This window comes from Myiozetetes cayanensis, unplaced genomic scaffold, assembly GCF_022539395.1.
Source record: "Myiozetetes cayanensis isolate MyiCay16 unplaced genomic scaffold, myiCay2020 scf10, whole genome shotgun sequence".
NCBI classification, from domain to species: Eukaryota; Metazoa; Chordata; class Aves; order Passeriformes; family Tyrannidae; genus Myiozetetes; species Myiozetetes cayanensis.
The window spans coordinates 33,774,341-33,788,574 of NW_026086605.1; the positions used below are offsets into that span (position 1 = coordinate 33,774,341).

Genomic DNA, 14,234 nt, shown 5'->3' on the forward strand with positions numbered 1-14,234 from the left:
GGAGCTCAAGCAACGTTGAATTTCTGCATGAAAAGCTCTTGGAGAAATAATTCCACGATAAAAAAGGACCAGAGCAGATGAGGAATGCAACATGGAAAAATGCTGCATGATCACATTTTATTCTTGTTTAAAAATAGGAGGCAACAAACATATCACTGCCTCAGCATCCAGTTCCCTACAGCCACTTAATTTACATCTCTCCATATCTTAATTTGGTTGATGATGCTTTTAGGTGATCACTGCTCCTTTTTATCAGAGTGTTTATGGACAGCTTAATCATTCTATAGGCATTCATCTTCAAAAGTCTATTTTACACACACCTATGCACTCAATAAAATGTATTCTCCTTCATCCAGAAGCAACTGAAATCAATGCTGTGAATAAAAAGAGGGCCTTCAAAGGCTGCTGCCTATTGTTATTTATTTGGATTATTCCCATGCTGGATATTAGGAGGAAATTCTTCCCTGTGAGGGCGGTGAGGCCCTGGCATGAGTTGCCCAGAGAGGATTTTTTGGACTCCCCATCCCTGGAAGTGTCCAAGGCCAGGTTGGACGGGGCTTGGAGCACCCTGGGCTAGTGGGAGGTGTCCCTGCCCATGGCAGGGGGTGCAATGAGATGAGCTTTAAGGTCCCTTCCCACCCAAACCATTCTAGGATTGATTTTCAATCCAGCCTTTGGCCCTATCCTACAATTCCCCAAGATGGAGCCCCTCAGGGACCAGACCTGTCACTCAGCAGATGCAAAGCCCCCATCAGCACCAAAAAAACGTGGCTCTGACTGCTGCCAGTGAAAGCTGAGTACAGAGGCTCAGTTTTGTGGGTGGGAAGGGACCTTAAGACCATCCAGTTCCATCCCCCTGCCATAAGCAGGGACACCTTTCCACTAGCCCAGGTTGCTCCAAGCTCTGACCAAGCTGGCCTTGGACACTTCCCGGGGTGGGGAGTTCACAACCTCCTCGAGTGACCTTTTCTTGTGTGCAGCCCTGTGATTACAGACCACAACTCCACACCTCTGGTAACAATTCCAGCAGAGACTGGAAACAATCACCAGCGAAACCAAGCAGAGCTAATTCTGCCTGCCCATGATTACAGAAACCCAGAATGGCTTGATTTGGAAGGGACCCTAAAGAACATCTCATTCCATCCCCTGCCATGGGCAGGGACACCTTCCACTAGCCCAGGTTGCCTTGGACACTTCCAGGGATCCAGGGGCAGCCACAGCTTCTCTGGGCAACCTGTGCCAGGGCCTCCCCACCCTCACAGGGGAGAATTCCTTCCCAATATCCCATCTAACCCTGCCCTCTGTCAATCTGAACCCATTCCCCCTTGTCCTGTCACTCCAGTTCCTGATGAACAGCCCCTTCAGACCCTGGAAGGTGATGTGAGGTCTCCCCAACCTTCTCCTCTCCAGGCTGAACATTCCCAGCTCTCCCAGCCTGTCCCCAGGAGGTGCTCCAGTCCCCTCAGCAACTTTGTGGCCTCCTCCAGACTTGCTCCATGTCCTTCTTGTGCTGGGGGCACCAGAACTATGCACAGCATTCCAGGTGGGGTCCCATCAGAATGGAGCAGAGGGACAGAATCTCCCCCCTCTGCCCCTGCTGTGCAGGCTGTAGGATCAGCCCAGCATTCCTCACCGGTCTCCATGAGGACACTGAGCCCTTGACCACAACTCCACTGAGTGGTCCATCCACCAACTCCACGTCCCTCCAGTTCAGAGCCAAGGATGTTGTGTGGGAGTGTCAAACCCTGGAACCCTCCTGCCTTACCCTCCTGCCCCAAACATCACGTCTGTCCTGGAGCTACCGAGCTCATGACCTCAAATGATCTCTAGAGCATCAACACATGGCTTCAAAAAACCCCAGCTCAGGATCCCAAACACACACTTTGGCAGCTTCCACCAAGTACTTCGTTTATAATGCAGCCTCTCACTCCACACTCTCCAGGTTGGGTGTTGATGACTGAAGAATTACAAGGATGCTCCCAAAACAGTCTGCACCCCCTGTGCAGCTGCAGCCAGCAATTCACAGCCAATGACTTCATTTGGTGGTAAAAATGACAACCTGGAGGGTTTTTTTAGCAGCAATAACGAATTTTAGCTGATTTTTCTCTTTGTCCATGATTACTCAACACAACCCAATGTAAAAAAGCCTTTAGACAAAGTCACCTGTATTTACTACTTTGACTCAAAATTAACTCATGAAGCACATCATTAACGACTGAAGAAAGGGTAAGGCCAAATTTATCCTGAAATGCCATGGACTGATGTCTTCCTAAAAGCAAAGAACCTCCTTTTCACTCCAACACAACTCACTGCAGTGAATTTTTCACACTAAAAAAGCAGCAGATTACATGCATTGGAGATCACTCCAGAACGGCAGCCTGACCATTTCCTTAGTCTCCAACATTTTCCAGGAAAACCAATCAGGCAACATCCACAAGAAGCAAAAACCTGTGTGTCAGAACACACATCCTTTCCTCAGCACAACTTAAATGAGTGAAGAAAAGAATATTCCAGCTGCATAAGTTTAGGAAAAAGAAAAAGCAAGCCTTACCTTACTACATCATCAATGTTGTTCCTGTATACTCCTTCAAGCCTCTCTGCAGGAAAGCCCATAGCAATTATGTTTGGATAAATATCTGGACGTGCAAGTTAAAGGAAATATTTGTAAAGTAAAATGTCTGCAAGAGCACTGAATGGACATCAATCCAATGTATTGTATTTAACTGTATCCAAGTCAAAGCAACAACTCCAACTGGCTCCACACAACAGATGGGAATGTGAAAAGGATTATGCATCTTGTTTATCAAAAAAAACCCCAAAACCCAACAATTACCCACTGCTGAAGAATTATCCTCATTTCTTGTTCTGAACTACCTGCAATTCACTTGCCACAAGCAACCTGAGATAAAAGAACTTAAGGTAAAAGTACCTCTTAAGCCCAAACAAATCAGTGCTGAGGGAAAAAAAAAGGGGCAAATAGGAAAGCTGTAAGTTTACATCTCTACAGACTTCCCAGCAAACTGCTAGAAAATTACTGGCATTTATTTTCCTGGTGGTGAAATGATACGTGGATTCATTTGTTTGTTTTGTTTTTTTTTTTAACAGAACTGCAGAAAGGAAAGTACTCCTGAGTTTAAAACAGTGTTAGGGAATGATAATGCAGTGAAGAAGCTTCACTGAAAAATCAAACCAGAAATGAAAGCAGCAGCTCCAACAGCCCATCCCCTGCTGCATTAACATACTCCTCCTCCTCAAACTAATTTTAGAAGGAGCAAGAACAAAGCATGATATGTTTGAAGCTGGCCCTGCTTTAAACAAGGGGGCTTGAAGGAGGTGGTTTCCAGAGGGCCCTTTTAACCTGAATTATTTAACCTAAATTATCCCACCCTGTCAAGAATGGTTTTGATGGTCAGAATATCCCAAAGCTGCAAAGACTTGGATCATTGGGATGGGAGACTCTGCAGCAGCTTCCAAGGTATTAAAATTCCAGTTAGTTGTACACAAAGCAAAGCCTGAAGTAGGACATGAAACTCCTTTACTCCACCCCTGCAGAATTCCCACAAGCTCGAGCCCTCGGAGCAGAGCAGCACAGACCGAGCTCTGCATTGACACCGTTAGCTGCGAGACTCCAGAAAAACATTAAGGGCTGAATACACGGAAATCATGTTTTGTACTCTCAGAAAAAAAAAAAAAAAAGAAAGAATTGGCATTTACTGCGTGGTAATTCGAGTATTAATAGGCATTGGTCTGCTCGGGCCATTCAACAGATGATTTGTGCAGACAATGAGAAAAATAGGAAAGCTTTTGAGTAAATGAAATAAATATTTGTAGCTGCCTTAAATACGGAAGCTGAAAGGGGTTTGTGGCTGGTTTCCAGTTTATTCTGTACTTGCCCAAACCCTAAAAAACACTTACACTGGAGGAGAAAAAAAAAACCCCTAAACATTAAATTGCTTAACTTACAGAGCTTGTGATAACTTCAAATAACAAACGTTGAACACCACTCTGATCCTATTTTACTTCTCAAGCAGTTCACACCTCCTTAATTAACAAAAGGTGCTATATAATTAGCAGTGTCTTCACTATTTTTCGGTTCTTCTTTGCCATAAGAAGAAGAAACTGGTTCTATATTATATTAACAGCGAATTATCTGGCTTTCAGCTACACACCACATCAATCCCTCCTCAACCTGATTTCTCCCTACTGCCAACTTTTCCAGCATTTCTCCTGCAAAGCACCTCCTTTTGGGTCCTACCCTGAGCAGCGAGGGCCACATCAACTACCCCAGCAAAAGAACCCAATAAATTAAGCTGCTCTCCACAGCACTGCTTTGTGGAAGACAAGCACTCCTGCCAGGGTCAAATAAAAAACAAAACAAAACAAAACCAGGGGTAAAATCAATTCATTTTGACACACCACATCAAACCCCAGTTTCAGTTATAGTATCACCCATCAGACAGACGCCCAAACTTCACCAAATTCCGCTGCAACTTGCTCGGATTTCCATTTGTGAGCTTTACTCCAAGGTTTTTTTTTTCCCAGGCGTCGCAGCCTGTGGTTTACGCTCAGATGTTTTTCCTCTCCCAGAGGCTGAGCCACGAGATACTTTCCAGGATTCCCAGCTGGTGCAAGATGGAAGCGAAGCAGACACCCCAAAGCAAAGGGAAGGGAACACCTCAACAGCAGCCTTTCCAGTCAGCAGGCTCCCAGACTTGTCCAAACACCAAAGCTTCGAAACGCGCAGGCAAGAGGGAGATAAAAAGTTCCAAAATAACCGGGGCGGGTTCGTGTTTTTTGGAAAACCCAATTCCCGCTTGGATCCGGCCTCTCCTGTGACCCCTCTCCCCTCCCTGGCTCAAGGGCACACGCACAGCTCACAGGCATTTCTGCTTTTAAAGAGGAGCAGAATTAAATCACAGAATCAATCAGGCTGGAAAAGACCTCCAAGATCATCCAACCTTTGACTGATCACCACTAGGAATCACTAGGAATGTTTAACTTAACCAGGCCCTATCCCTGGAAGTGTCCACGGCCAGGTTGGACGGGGCTTGGAGCAACCTGGGCTAGTGGAAAGTGTCCCTGCCCATGGCAGAAGGTGGAACTGGATGAGGTTTAAGGTCCCTTAAACTGTACCAGGATGACTGCAATTATTTTTTAAGTGCAGAGTGGACATTGCAAAAGGTGCTCCACAATATCCCAGAAAAGAAAAAAAAAAAGGAAAATACTCTCAAAGGGGCAGGGTGGGGGGAAAAAAATCAGATCTATTTACTGAGGTCACCTCAACATGAGGAAGACCTTCTTCCCATGGAGGGTGGCAGAGCACTGGAACAAGGGAACACTGCCCAGGGAATGTGTCCCTCTCTGGAGACACTCCAAACCCACCTGGACATGTTCCTGTGTCACCTGCTCCAGGTGACCCTGCCTGGGCAGGAGGTTGGAGTGGATGATCTCCAGAGGTATCTCTGTGAGTCTGTGATGCTGATTCACTAAAAGCATTCTGTGTGCTCTGGGGCTTTGCAACCTGAGAGCACAAAAACTCCAGGGCTGCTCAAAACCAAACCTCCACTGGCGAGCCCAGTGAGGAGGAGGGGGTTGATTTTAGAAAACTATGATTGAGATCGGTTTGCTTCTTTTTTGAAACAGGCAAGGCAATCTCTCCACCCCCTAAATATAATCGTCCTGAAGTACCTCAGTGATTATCTGCAAGTATTAGGCAGGAATGCAGTTCACACGCCACTGCTGACTCACCCCTGTGTCTGCAGCAGGGCTCCTGCTAAAGGACACGGCCCTGCCAGCCTGGGACACCCTTTCATGGCACCGGGATTCCTCTGCTCCCAAAGGAAAGCAAGGAACAGCCATGACAAATGCACTCCTACTGCTGGGCAAGATAACTTTATCTCTTTTCAATGTGTGCTCAATACAGAATATCCTGAGCTGGAAGGGACTCACAAGGAGCGCTGAGTTTCTCCTGGCCCTGCACACACAACCCCAACTGTCCCACCCTGCCAATGAAAGAGCTGCCCAAAAGCTCCTTGAGCTCTGGCAGCCTTGACATGTTGCTTTGCAGCTCTTTTGTTGGTCCAAGCAACAGCAGAAATGCCTTTGGTTTGAAGGCATTTCCAGCCTGAGATGGAAGAAGGTGGTGGAAGTGGCGCTGCTGCTGGCACAGATGATCTCAACCTCTGAGTACAAACAGAAGATTCATCGCTTCATTGGAAAAGCTGCCATAAAACCCAAGTTCTTCCACCCCAAGATCTGCAGCAAGTGGAGGGGATAGATATTCCTGCATGTTTTTATCCCCATGCTGGGGAATAAAACCCCTCTCTTCAGGGACAGGGACAACCCGTGATCACTGCACAGACCGGTTTTAGGAGCATCACCGAGCATCATCTTCATGGAATTCTATCACCAGCCACGCTCCACAGTTCACAGACACTCCTTTTCACACCTCACTTAATTTAACACTGATCCCCAAAGCTGAAATTAAGATATTCCCTACCAAGAGGGAGATTTCTTACACAGGAACTTGGAAGCTGGGCTTCCATTCAAAGGGAGAACTCTGAGTCATCACAAAATTGGTGATGATACTGCTAATTTTAGAAACCTGGGAGAACTGATCACTTAAAACATGCAACAAGTTCATTATCAATTCCAAGTTTTTTTTTTTTTTAAGGGCAGGCAAACAAAAATGGAAAAAGCCTCAGTCCTTGATTGAGGCAGCTCAACACACACAAAACAAAGTCAACCAGAGTGTTGGAACTCCCCAGATTCGAAATGGGCTTCCTCAAACAGCATAAAATAAACCCTGCCACGTTCTGCCAAAGTAGGGCTTTCCTAAGACACCTGTTCCCCTGCAAGTTAGAGGTTGGACTCTCCCTAACAGCTTTAGATCCTTCTTATATTGTGCCACAGGACACACAACAGCAAAAATCCCAAAACCCCATCCTCTGCTCACTGATTACCAACCTGCAGCTTTTACAGAAGCAAGGCACTGTGCCGTGCCCGAGGAACCTTAAAATCAAACCACCCAATAATCTGCGAAATCACCCAATGAGAAAGCGTCGATATTGAAACCAGACCAAAGCAAATAATCCGGGTGCCACTTCAGAGATGCCTCTGCTCTGATGCTGCTCAGAGATTTAACGAAACACTGCTCCTCAAAGCCTGAAATCATTCCCACGTTGCTGAAGATGACAGTCTTTGCAGTTGCTATGAGAGAAATCCTGGATCATTATGCAAATCAGCAGTTATAATCACTTTCAAAAATAGCTGTCTATATATTCACACTATGCCAAGATCAAATTAAAGAAGATGCAGTATACACTTGCAACTTCACATACATGGAGATAGAAAAGTAAATTACTCATGTTGGTCCTGTAACTGATGCTGCTGCTCACAAATTCAGCCTTTTGCCTAATAATGGAAGGTGGCCAAAAACACAGACCGAAATATTTACCAGTTCTTAATTCTCAAACAGCCACGAGAACAGACAGCTGCAGCCTCTCCTGCAGCGAGCAACACTCTCAGTCAGGAAACTACAAGGGCATTAGAATTTTTAAGTAATTTTATGAAGCCCTGTATTTCAAATATAGGATCCTCACTCCGCTCATTAAGGTGGTTTTAAAGGGAAAACAAAGAGCAAACGACCTCATCTCCTATTTTATAAGCAGGCCAGAGCTTGCAGAGGTTCAGAATTTACACAGAGCTTTGCTTTTCAAACCCAACACTGAGGACAGATTTTATAATTAAAATAAAAAAACAACTTTAAATCTCAGAGCCCTTTGCAGTCTTACAAATATTTATTATTTTACAAGGGCCTGGAGTGCCAGGACAAGAGGGAATGGGTTCAGATTGACAGAGGGTAGGGTTAGATGGGATATTGGGAAGGAATTCTTCCCTGTGAGGGTGGCCAGGCCCTGGCACAGGTTGCCCAGAGAAGCTGTGGCTGCCCCTGGATCCCTGGAAGTGTCCAAGGCCAGGTTGGAGCAACCTGGGCTGGTGGAAGGTGCCCTGCCCGTGGCAGGGGGTGGGACTGGACGAGCTTTAGGGTCCCTTCCAACCCAAACCATCCTATCGCTCTGAACCGAACTCTTCACGAGACCTCCCAAGCATTAGACTAAATCTGCCTTTAGGAAGGGAATTGAAAACAAGCTGAGGTGTTCCTGAAGCTGGGACTGATGGGACTGTTCAAGTCACGCTTTGGGGTTAAAAACTTCACTGCACAACCCAGACCTGCCACCTGCAAACAAAACAACAGCAAGCCCGTTTCTCCCAACGCTCAGCGGTGAAACAGTGACCTCCAACCCTTCAAGTCCAGCTTAAACAAGTCCATCTACCAACAGCAAGGATTAAAAAAACCCAAAAACCCAAAAACCCACACTGTTCTTGCTGTTCAACAGCTTGACAGCCTGAAGCTACGGGAGGGGGAGTGTTAGGAGAAGTGTCCACACTCCATCCTCAAACAGATTTAAGAGCCCTGACAAATGGCCAAGCTCCTATTAGTGCCATTTTCTTGACAGCATCCCTAAAACAACAACAAAAAAAACAAAAGCAAGGAAAATAGACCCAGAGCAATCTGGGAAAGCTTCCTAGCAGATAGGCTGTTTAAACTGGAGCCATGCTAAATTTTTGTTCAATAGGCAGCATTTCCATTAGGCAGCACGAAGCACAAAATGAGTTTACTATTTTTCTACGAGCCTGGATCATCAGGAAGTAGAGAGGAAATGAACAGGAAGAAAGTTCTTCAGAGCAAAGGAGGATTCCTTGTAGCCAGCCAGCTGCACTTGCCAACTCTACCATCTGTGCCTTAAAAGAACAAGAAAAGGGACCAACTCAGATGTGGCTGAAACATTTTATGATTTAGGAGAAACGCAATTAACCCCTTCATGCTCCATATTTCAACTATGATCTTCCCCTCCCCATCCCCATTTTTGAGTTTTTTAAGCTTTCAGTTTAAATGCAGCTCCTTCCTATCCAGGAGGCAAACCTGTCCAGATGAGGTCACGGGGCTGACAACAGGTCTGGAAGGGAACTCAAATTCCCCCAGCACAAAGAGGGAAATCCAAAGATGCCTGAAGGGGGGATTGCCAGGTTGTCTACATCCATAACTCCACTTCCATCCCATAGCAGGGCTTTTAGACCTGTTTCCCACATTGATTTGGGAAGTATTCCCAGAGCAAGAGCCTCTCCTTCCTCTGTGAGGTGTCCACATGCAGGCTTTGCTGAACAGCTCACGGGGTTGTTAAGATTGGGAAAAACCCTAAACCTCCCAGCACAGATCCAAGAAGTGCTAAAAGCAGCATGAAAGGTGATGGCTGCTCTAGAGAAGAGCTTGTTCTGACAAAGGCTGAGAAAAGGATGCCTTGAGCCTTCATCTCAAAATGGGCTGGAATCCTAAATACAGAAAAGCCTGCAGGTAACAGAGGAAACGTGAGCTGGTTGTGCAGAGCTGCAAGAAGTGTTTGGACAAACACTCTCAGGGACAGGGAGGGATTGTTGGGGTGCCCTGTGCAGGGCCAGGAGTGGGACTGGATGATCCCCTGTGGGTCCCTTCCAGCTCAGGATATTCTGTGACTTATGAAACCCCTCTAAAATAGCTGCTGATATTACAGACACAAAAAAGTTGCCCTTTCCATTCACAGAAAACTAAGAGCAAAACAGGAACCTAAAAGTGATGCACCAAACTTTGTGTTATTCATACCAAATGTGACAGAAAGAACTCTTCAGTTGAGAAGTCAGAGATTGGGCCTCAACTCCCTAACTCGACCTCAAGTCCATCCAGACCTACAGCACTGAACAAAACCCTCCAATGCCAACAGTTTTCCAGAGATGGAAACACGCAGAGAGGGCCAGTTAAGAAGGTTCTTTTGTTTCTGCTCATATTTTGGAGGAAGAAGCTGCATCCCATCTTATCGTCCCCACCCTGGCATCCCAACCAGCTGCAGCAACACGTGGAGGCCCAAAGACCACGAGCTGTGCCAGGGCAGGTTCACAGGATCAGAAATCCCAATCTCTGACCCATCAGCACCTTGTCAGCTAGACCAGACATCTCAGTTTGAGTTTGTGAAGCGCCAAATTCACCTGTTTTAACCCACCAACCAAACTCAACAGGAACCCTTTCCAAGAAAAGCTGGAGGTCTCCCTGGTCCACGTTCCCAGCACGCCACCCCACCTGGTAGGGTCTCCTTTAAGGTGTATTTAAGCACATCCTAATCTCAAACACCCCCAGAAAAAGGCAAGAATTTTATTCACTAACGAGAAGTCAGCACAGAAGAGTCACTGCTTTGATATTTACTGACAGGAAGTGAAAAATGGCTCAGACTCAACTTTTTGCAAGCCCCAAAGAACATCCAAAACCTCCAGAGACAAGGGAATTTCGAAGAGGACAAATGTGGCACACACTTTTTAAAAAAAGCTTTCTAAAAACAGAAGCTACAAACCCCAGGATTTGCATGGATTTATCAAACCTTCATTTCTGGGGGGGGTGAGTCCGAGAGAAGATAAAGGCAAGACACAAGGCCATCGTAATAAACTGTTCCTCAACCCATGAGCTCCAAGATAATTTCATTCTGATGAGATCTGGTGTTTCCCTCCTTTAAATGTCAGTATATAAAAAAAAAAAGGACATTACTTCCCTGACTCACCCACACAAGAAATTAAAGAGCAGAAAATACACAACTACTTCAATTCTAGCCTGATATACACCCAGGCAGTGCAATGAATTAAGCAGAGGCCTCTAAGAAAATTAATCATGCAATTAAAAGCTATTCTACTACCGCTCCACAAAGGCAGAATTAAGTTTATAAAGACGTTTCTTAAGCACTTCACTGCAAAAAAACTGGATATTAAGCAGTTTTTCTGCACTGCTGCACGCTGGGGCTGTGAAGCTGGGAGTTCATCTTTAAAGGGAACAATGCCAGCTTTTGCAATAGTCATCATCCCAAACACAGAGCAGTTGAGTTTAATTTTTTAGCTGCACAGTCAATTACCATTTGAATCACCGAGCCACTACTTGAGCCCTGTTGCCTCAAAATCGTTATTAAGATAACCTAGATTTATGCAGCACGATACAGGGCCTAATTGCAAGATTATTTACTCCCATTCTACAAAACTGCTGGAGATTTTTTGGTTTGTTTGGTTGTTTTTTTTTTAATTTCCAGGGCCCCTTGCAGGCGAGACAGCGACCCAGGCAAGGCAGATGACGACAGGAGTGAAGAGGATGCTGGCTGGAATTAGAAACTGGAACGAGGATTTGTTTACATCTGAAATATCAACCTGGGCCCTGAGACACCGACTCAGAAACCAACACAAACCCAAAGCAGAGCGAGCCACCCACAAAGCAGCCGCGTTCCAGGAGAGATGCTGCTCTACGGGAATTGGTTTTCCGATAAATTCCCATCTCCCGGCCCAGAAATCAGCCTTCCGGTAACTCCCAGCTTTAATCCCGAAAAAACCCAAGTGCCCCAAGTCAAAGGAGCCCACAGCTACCTCAGGGATTAGGATGAGGCATTGGGCATATCCAGCCATCACCTCAGGCCACATCTCGTTTTTCCCCCTCAAAAAAAGCCATGTGCTAATTAATTAACCTTGAATATCCACCCTCGAATTAAATAAATCCACATCCCATGCAGCTCCAAGCTGCAGATCACTTAAACCAGAAAGGATTGGATAGTTCAACCGCCTATTCCCTCCCTTTTCTCCCCCTTTGTCAGAACACAACTACTGTCCTTTAAACCACTACATGAGGACCATTTTCGTGTTTAACCCCGTTGCAGGGGAAGCCCCTGGGCTAAGGTACCGGGGGTGTGATTTGTCAGCTTATGCAGAATTAATGTGGCAACAACATGAACCCATTAAAAGCACAGTTCCATTCAAGGAACTGCCCAGAGATTCACAACCAGCAGCAACAACTTGGTAGACAGAAACTTTACACAGAACATTTGAACTCTGTGGCTGTCGCATCCTGAAGTTCAGTTTTGGCTTTACGGTTTTTAGGATGGGGTGGGGGTTTAACACAATGGGTTAAAGAAATATATTCTTGCAGCAATATTATTCCTGAGCAGATTGTATCCATTGCTTACACAACAAAGAGGATTTAGGTGTTCAAATCAGTGAACATCAGAAAATCAGACGATTCTGTCCTCCTCTGCACAGCGTTTTAAGACATCATTTAGCAAATACTCACTGCACAGCAGTCGCTGTGCTTCAGACTGTGTTGGAAGCAAAACCATTCCTATACATCCTACAGGAATGCAGCACTGGATAGCCGCTGGAAAACCAGAGTTTAGTCCCAAAGAAACCTGCTGATGCCAGCCTAGCAGCCACCAAGAGCCAACTAATCTTTGGGCATGTATTAAACCCAGCAGCAAGGGCCAGTTCCAGCATTGCATAAGCTCCACAACTCAAGGCTACATCCTCTCCCTCAGCACCGAGGCACTGAAGTCAGATGGAATTACCCTGCGGACAGAAAGGCCTCCCTGAGCGGCAGAGATTCCTAGAAAGATGCATTTCCAAAACTCCAACCACCCTCCAAGCCTCCGGCTGGCCCCAGTATTGACACGTGGCCAACCAACCACCCGCAGAGCAAAGGGGTGGGAATGTCAGGAGTCCCCATCAAAGCCACCCAGCAGAGCCCACAGCGTCACTCCTCAAGTGCCACCAGCCCGGCAGCCTCAGGGCCACGAGGAGGAGGAACTTGGATTCTTCCCGGAAAAGGGAACACTCAAAACTGATACCAGGTCTGGCAAAGCTTGCACTGAATTCAGCACTACCTTCTTCCCGTTTAAATGGCAAAGCTCTGGATGTCCTGCAGGTTTCCCACACTTCACTCAGCTTCCACACAGATTTCAGTCATCGGCCACTTCGGACTGGGGTTTTTCCAAAGGGTCACAAGTGTTCCTCAGCCCACCCTGAGAACACACAGCCACCACCTCGGCATGAAACCAAGGAGCACCTTCTATCCACATAAAAGGCAGGGAATTCTTAACCTGGAGTTTAGCCCTGTCCACATGGATTACAAATTCCCGACGAGCCGAGATGAAGCAGTTCATGAGGAAGCCCACACTTCTTACTTTGCCCTTGTTTATTTGTGAAGCTTCTTTTAAGTCCCTTTCTGAGCAGCAGCAGCCAAAAAGCAGGGCAGGAAGGGGCTGGGTGACCCCGAATGGGATTGCACAATGGAGCACCTGCTGGAACTGGGGGGTTGTGGGAAAAATTCAGCTGTCAAACACCACCATCCACATGTTCCACGGCAGCATGGCAAAGGGTTTGGGGTTGCTTTGGGTTGTGAGCAACAGGAAATGATCCAGCCCACATGAGAAGAGAAAAACGCACCAACACACCTACAGCAATGACCACCTGGACAATTCCAGGCACCTTTCTCCTTGCTAAGAGCACAAAGAGCCGTTTTCCCGGGATCAAACATGTCCTACAGTGAGCAGGGAACTGGAGCTCTGAGGAGTCCCCAGCCAGCAGGCCCATGGCACTGCTGTCTGTGCAAACTGACTTCTTAGATGAATTCCCAGCAAAACTGGCAGTGATCTTTCCGTCCCAAACCTGAGATCATCCCAGGCTCCAGAAGCAAAACGAGCTCCAAACACCACCGCTAAACAACGTGGTTTACTCCAGAACAAAGCAAGACTTTTCCACCAATAAAAAGTGTTGCCAGTTGGTCTCTTCCAGTTTCTTCTGAACCCTCACGAAAAACTTGTTACAAAAACTTCAATTTTAAAATGAAACCAAGTCCCTTAAACGGGCTCTATTTTTAAACGCTGTATGTACCTCATGCCACTAATTCTTTTTTTTTCTCCCCCTGGAAGCTGAGCCATTTTGAGTCAAGGCCCATAATTTAAAATTTCATTAAAAATGCAAAGAGCTTTAGGACTGCAAACAGCAGAGAGAGCAGGAGGAGACTGTCAGAGGCTCCCTCTCGCCATCGGAGCGTTCCCTGCCTTTCGCTGCACGAGACAAAACGACGTGTGAGACGTGGAAACTGCACCCAACATCTCATCTTTGCTGAATATTGCTGCAGTTTGTACCACTATGTAGGTCACGAGCTGCACATGCCTCAGTCAAGCCCTGAGCTCAGCCTAGTTGGCCATTTTCACCCCTGACAGAAGGCATGGAAACACGAGACAGTTTAACCAAAGCCAGAAGCAGCTCCACCGTTTTTTGTTTGGTTGTTTTTTTTTTTCCCAGCCTCAAATAGTTGAGCCACTTGCTAAACTCAGGAAAGC

At 46.3% G+C, this 14,234-nt stretch overlaps 1 protein-coding gene across 1 annotated transcript in view; it reads right to left on the reverse strand.

Annotated features, from left to right (window-relative positions):
- Positions 1 to 14,234, reverse strand: part of PTEN (phosphatase and tensin homolog) — a 45,133-nt gene that overhangs the window by 27,875 nt on the left and 3,024 nt on the right. Inside the window, exon 2 of the mRNA XM_050335506.1 lies at positions 2,552 to 2,636. Within this exon, the coding sequence (XP_050191463.1) occupies positions 2,552 to 2,636 (85 nt within the window). The remainder of the gene's footprint in view (positions 1 to 2,551; positions 2,637 to 14,234) is intronic.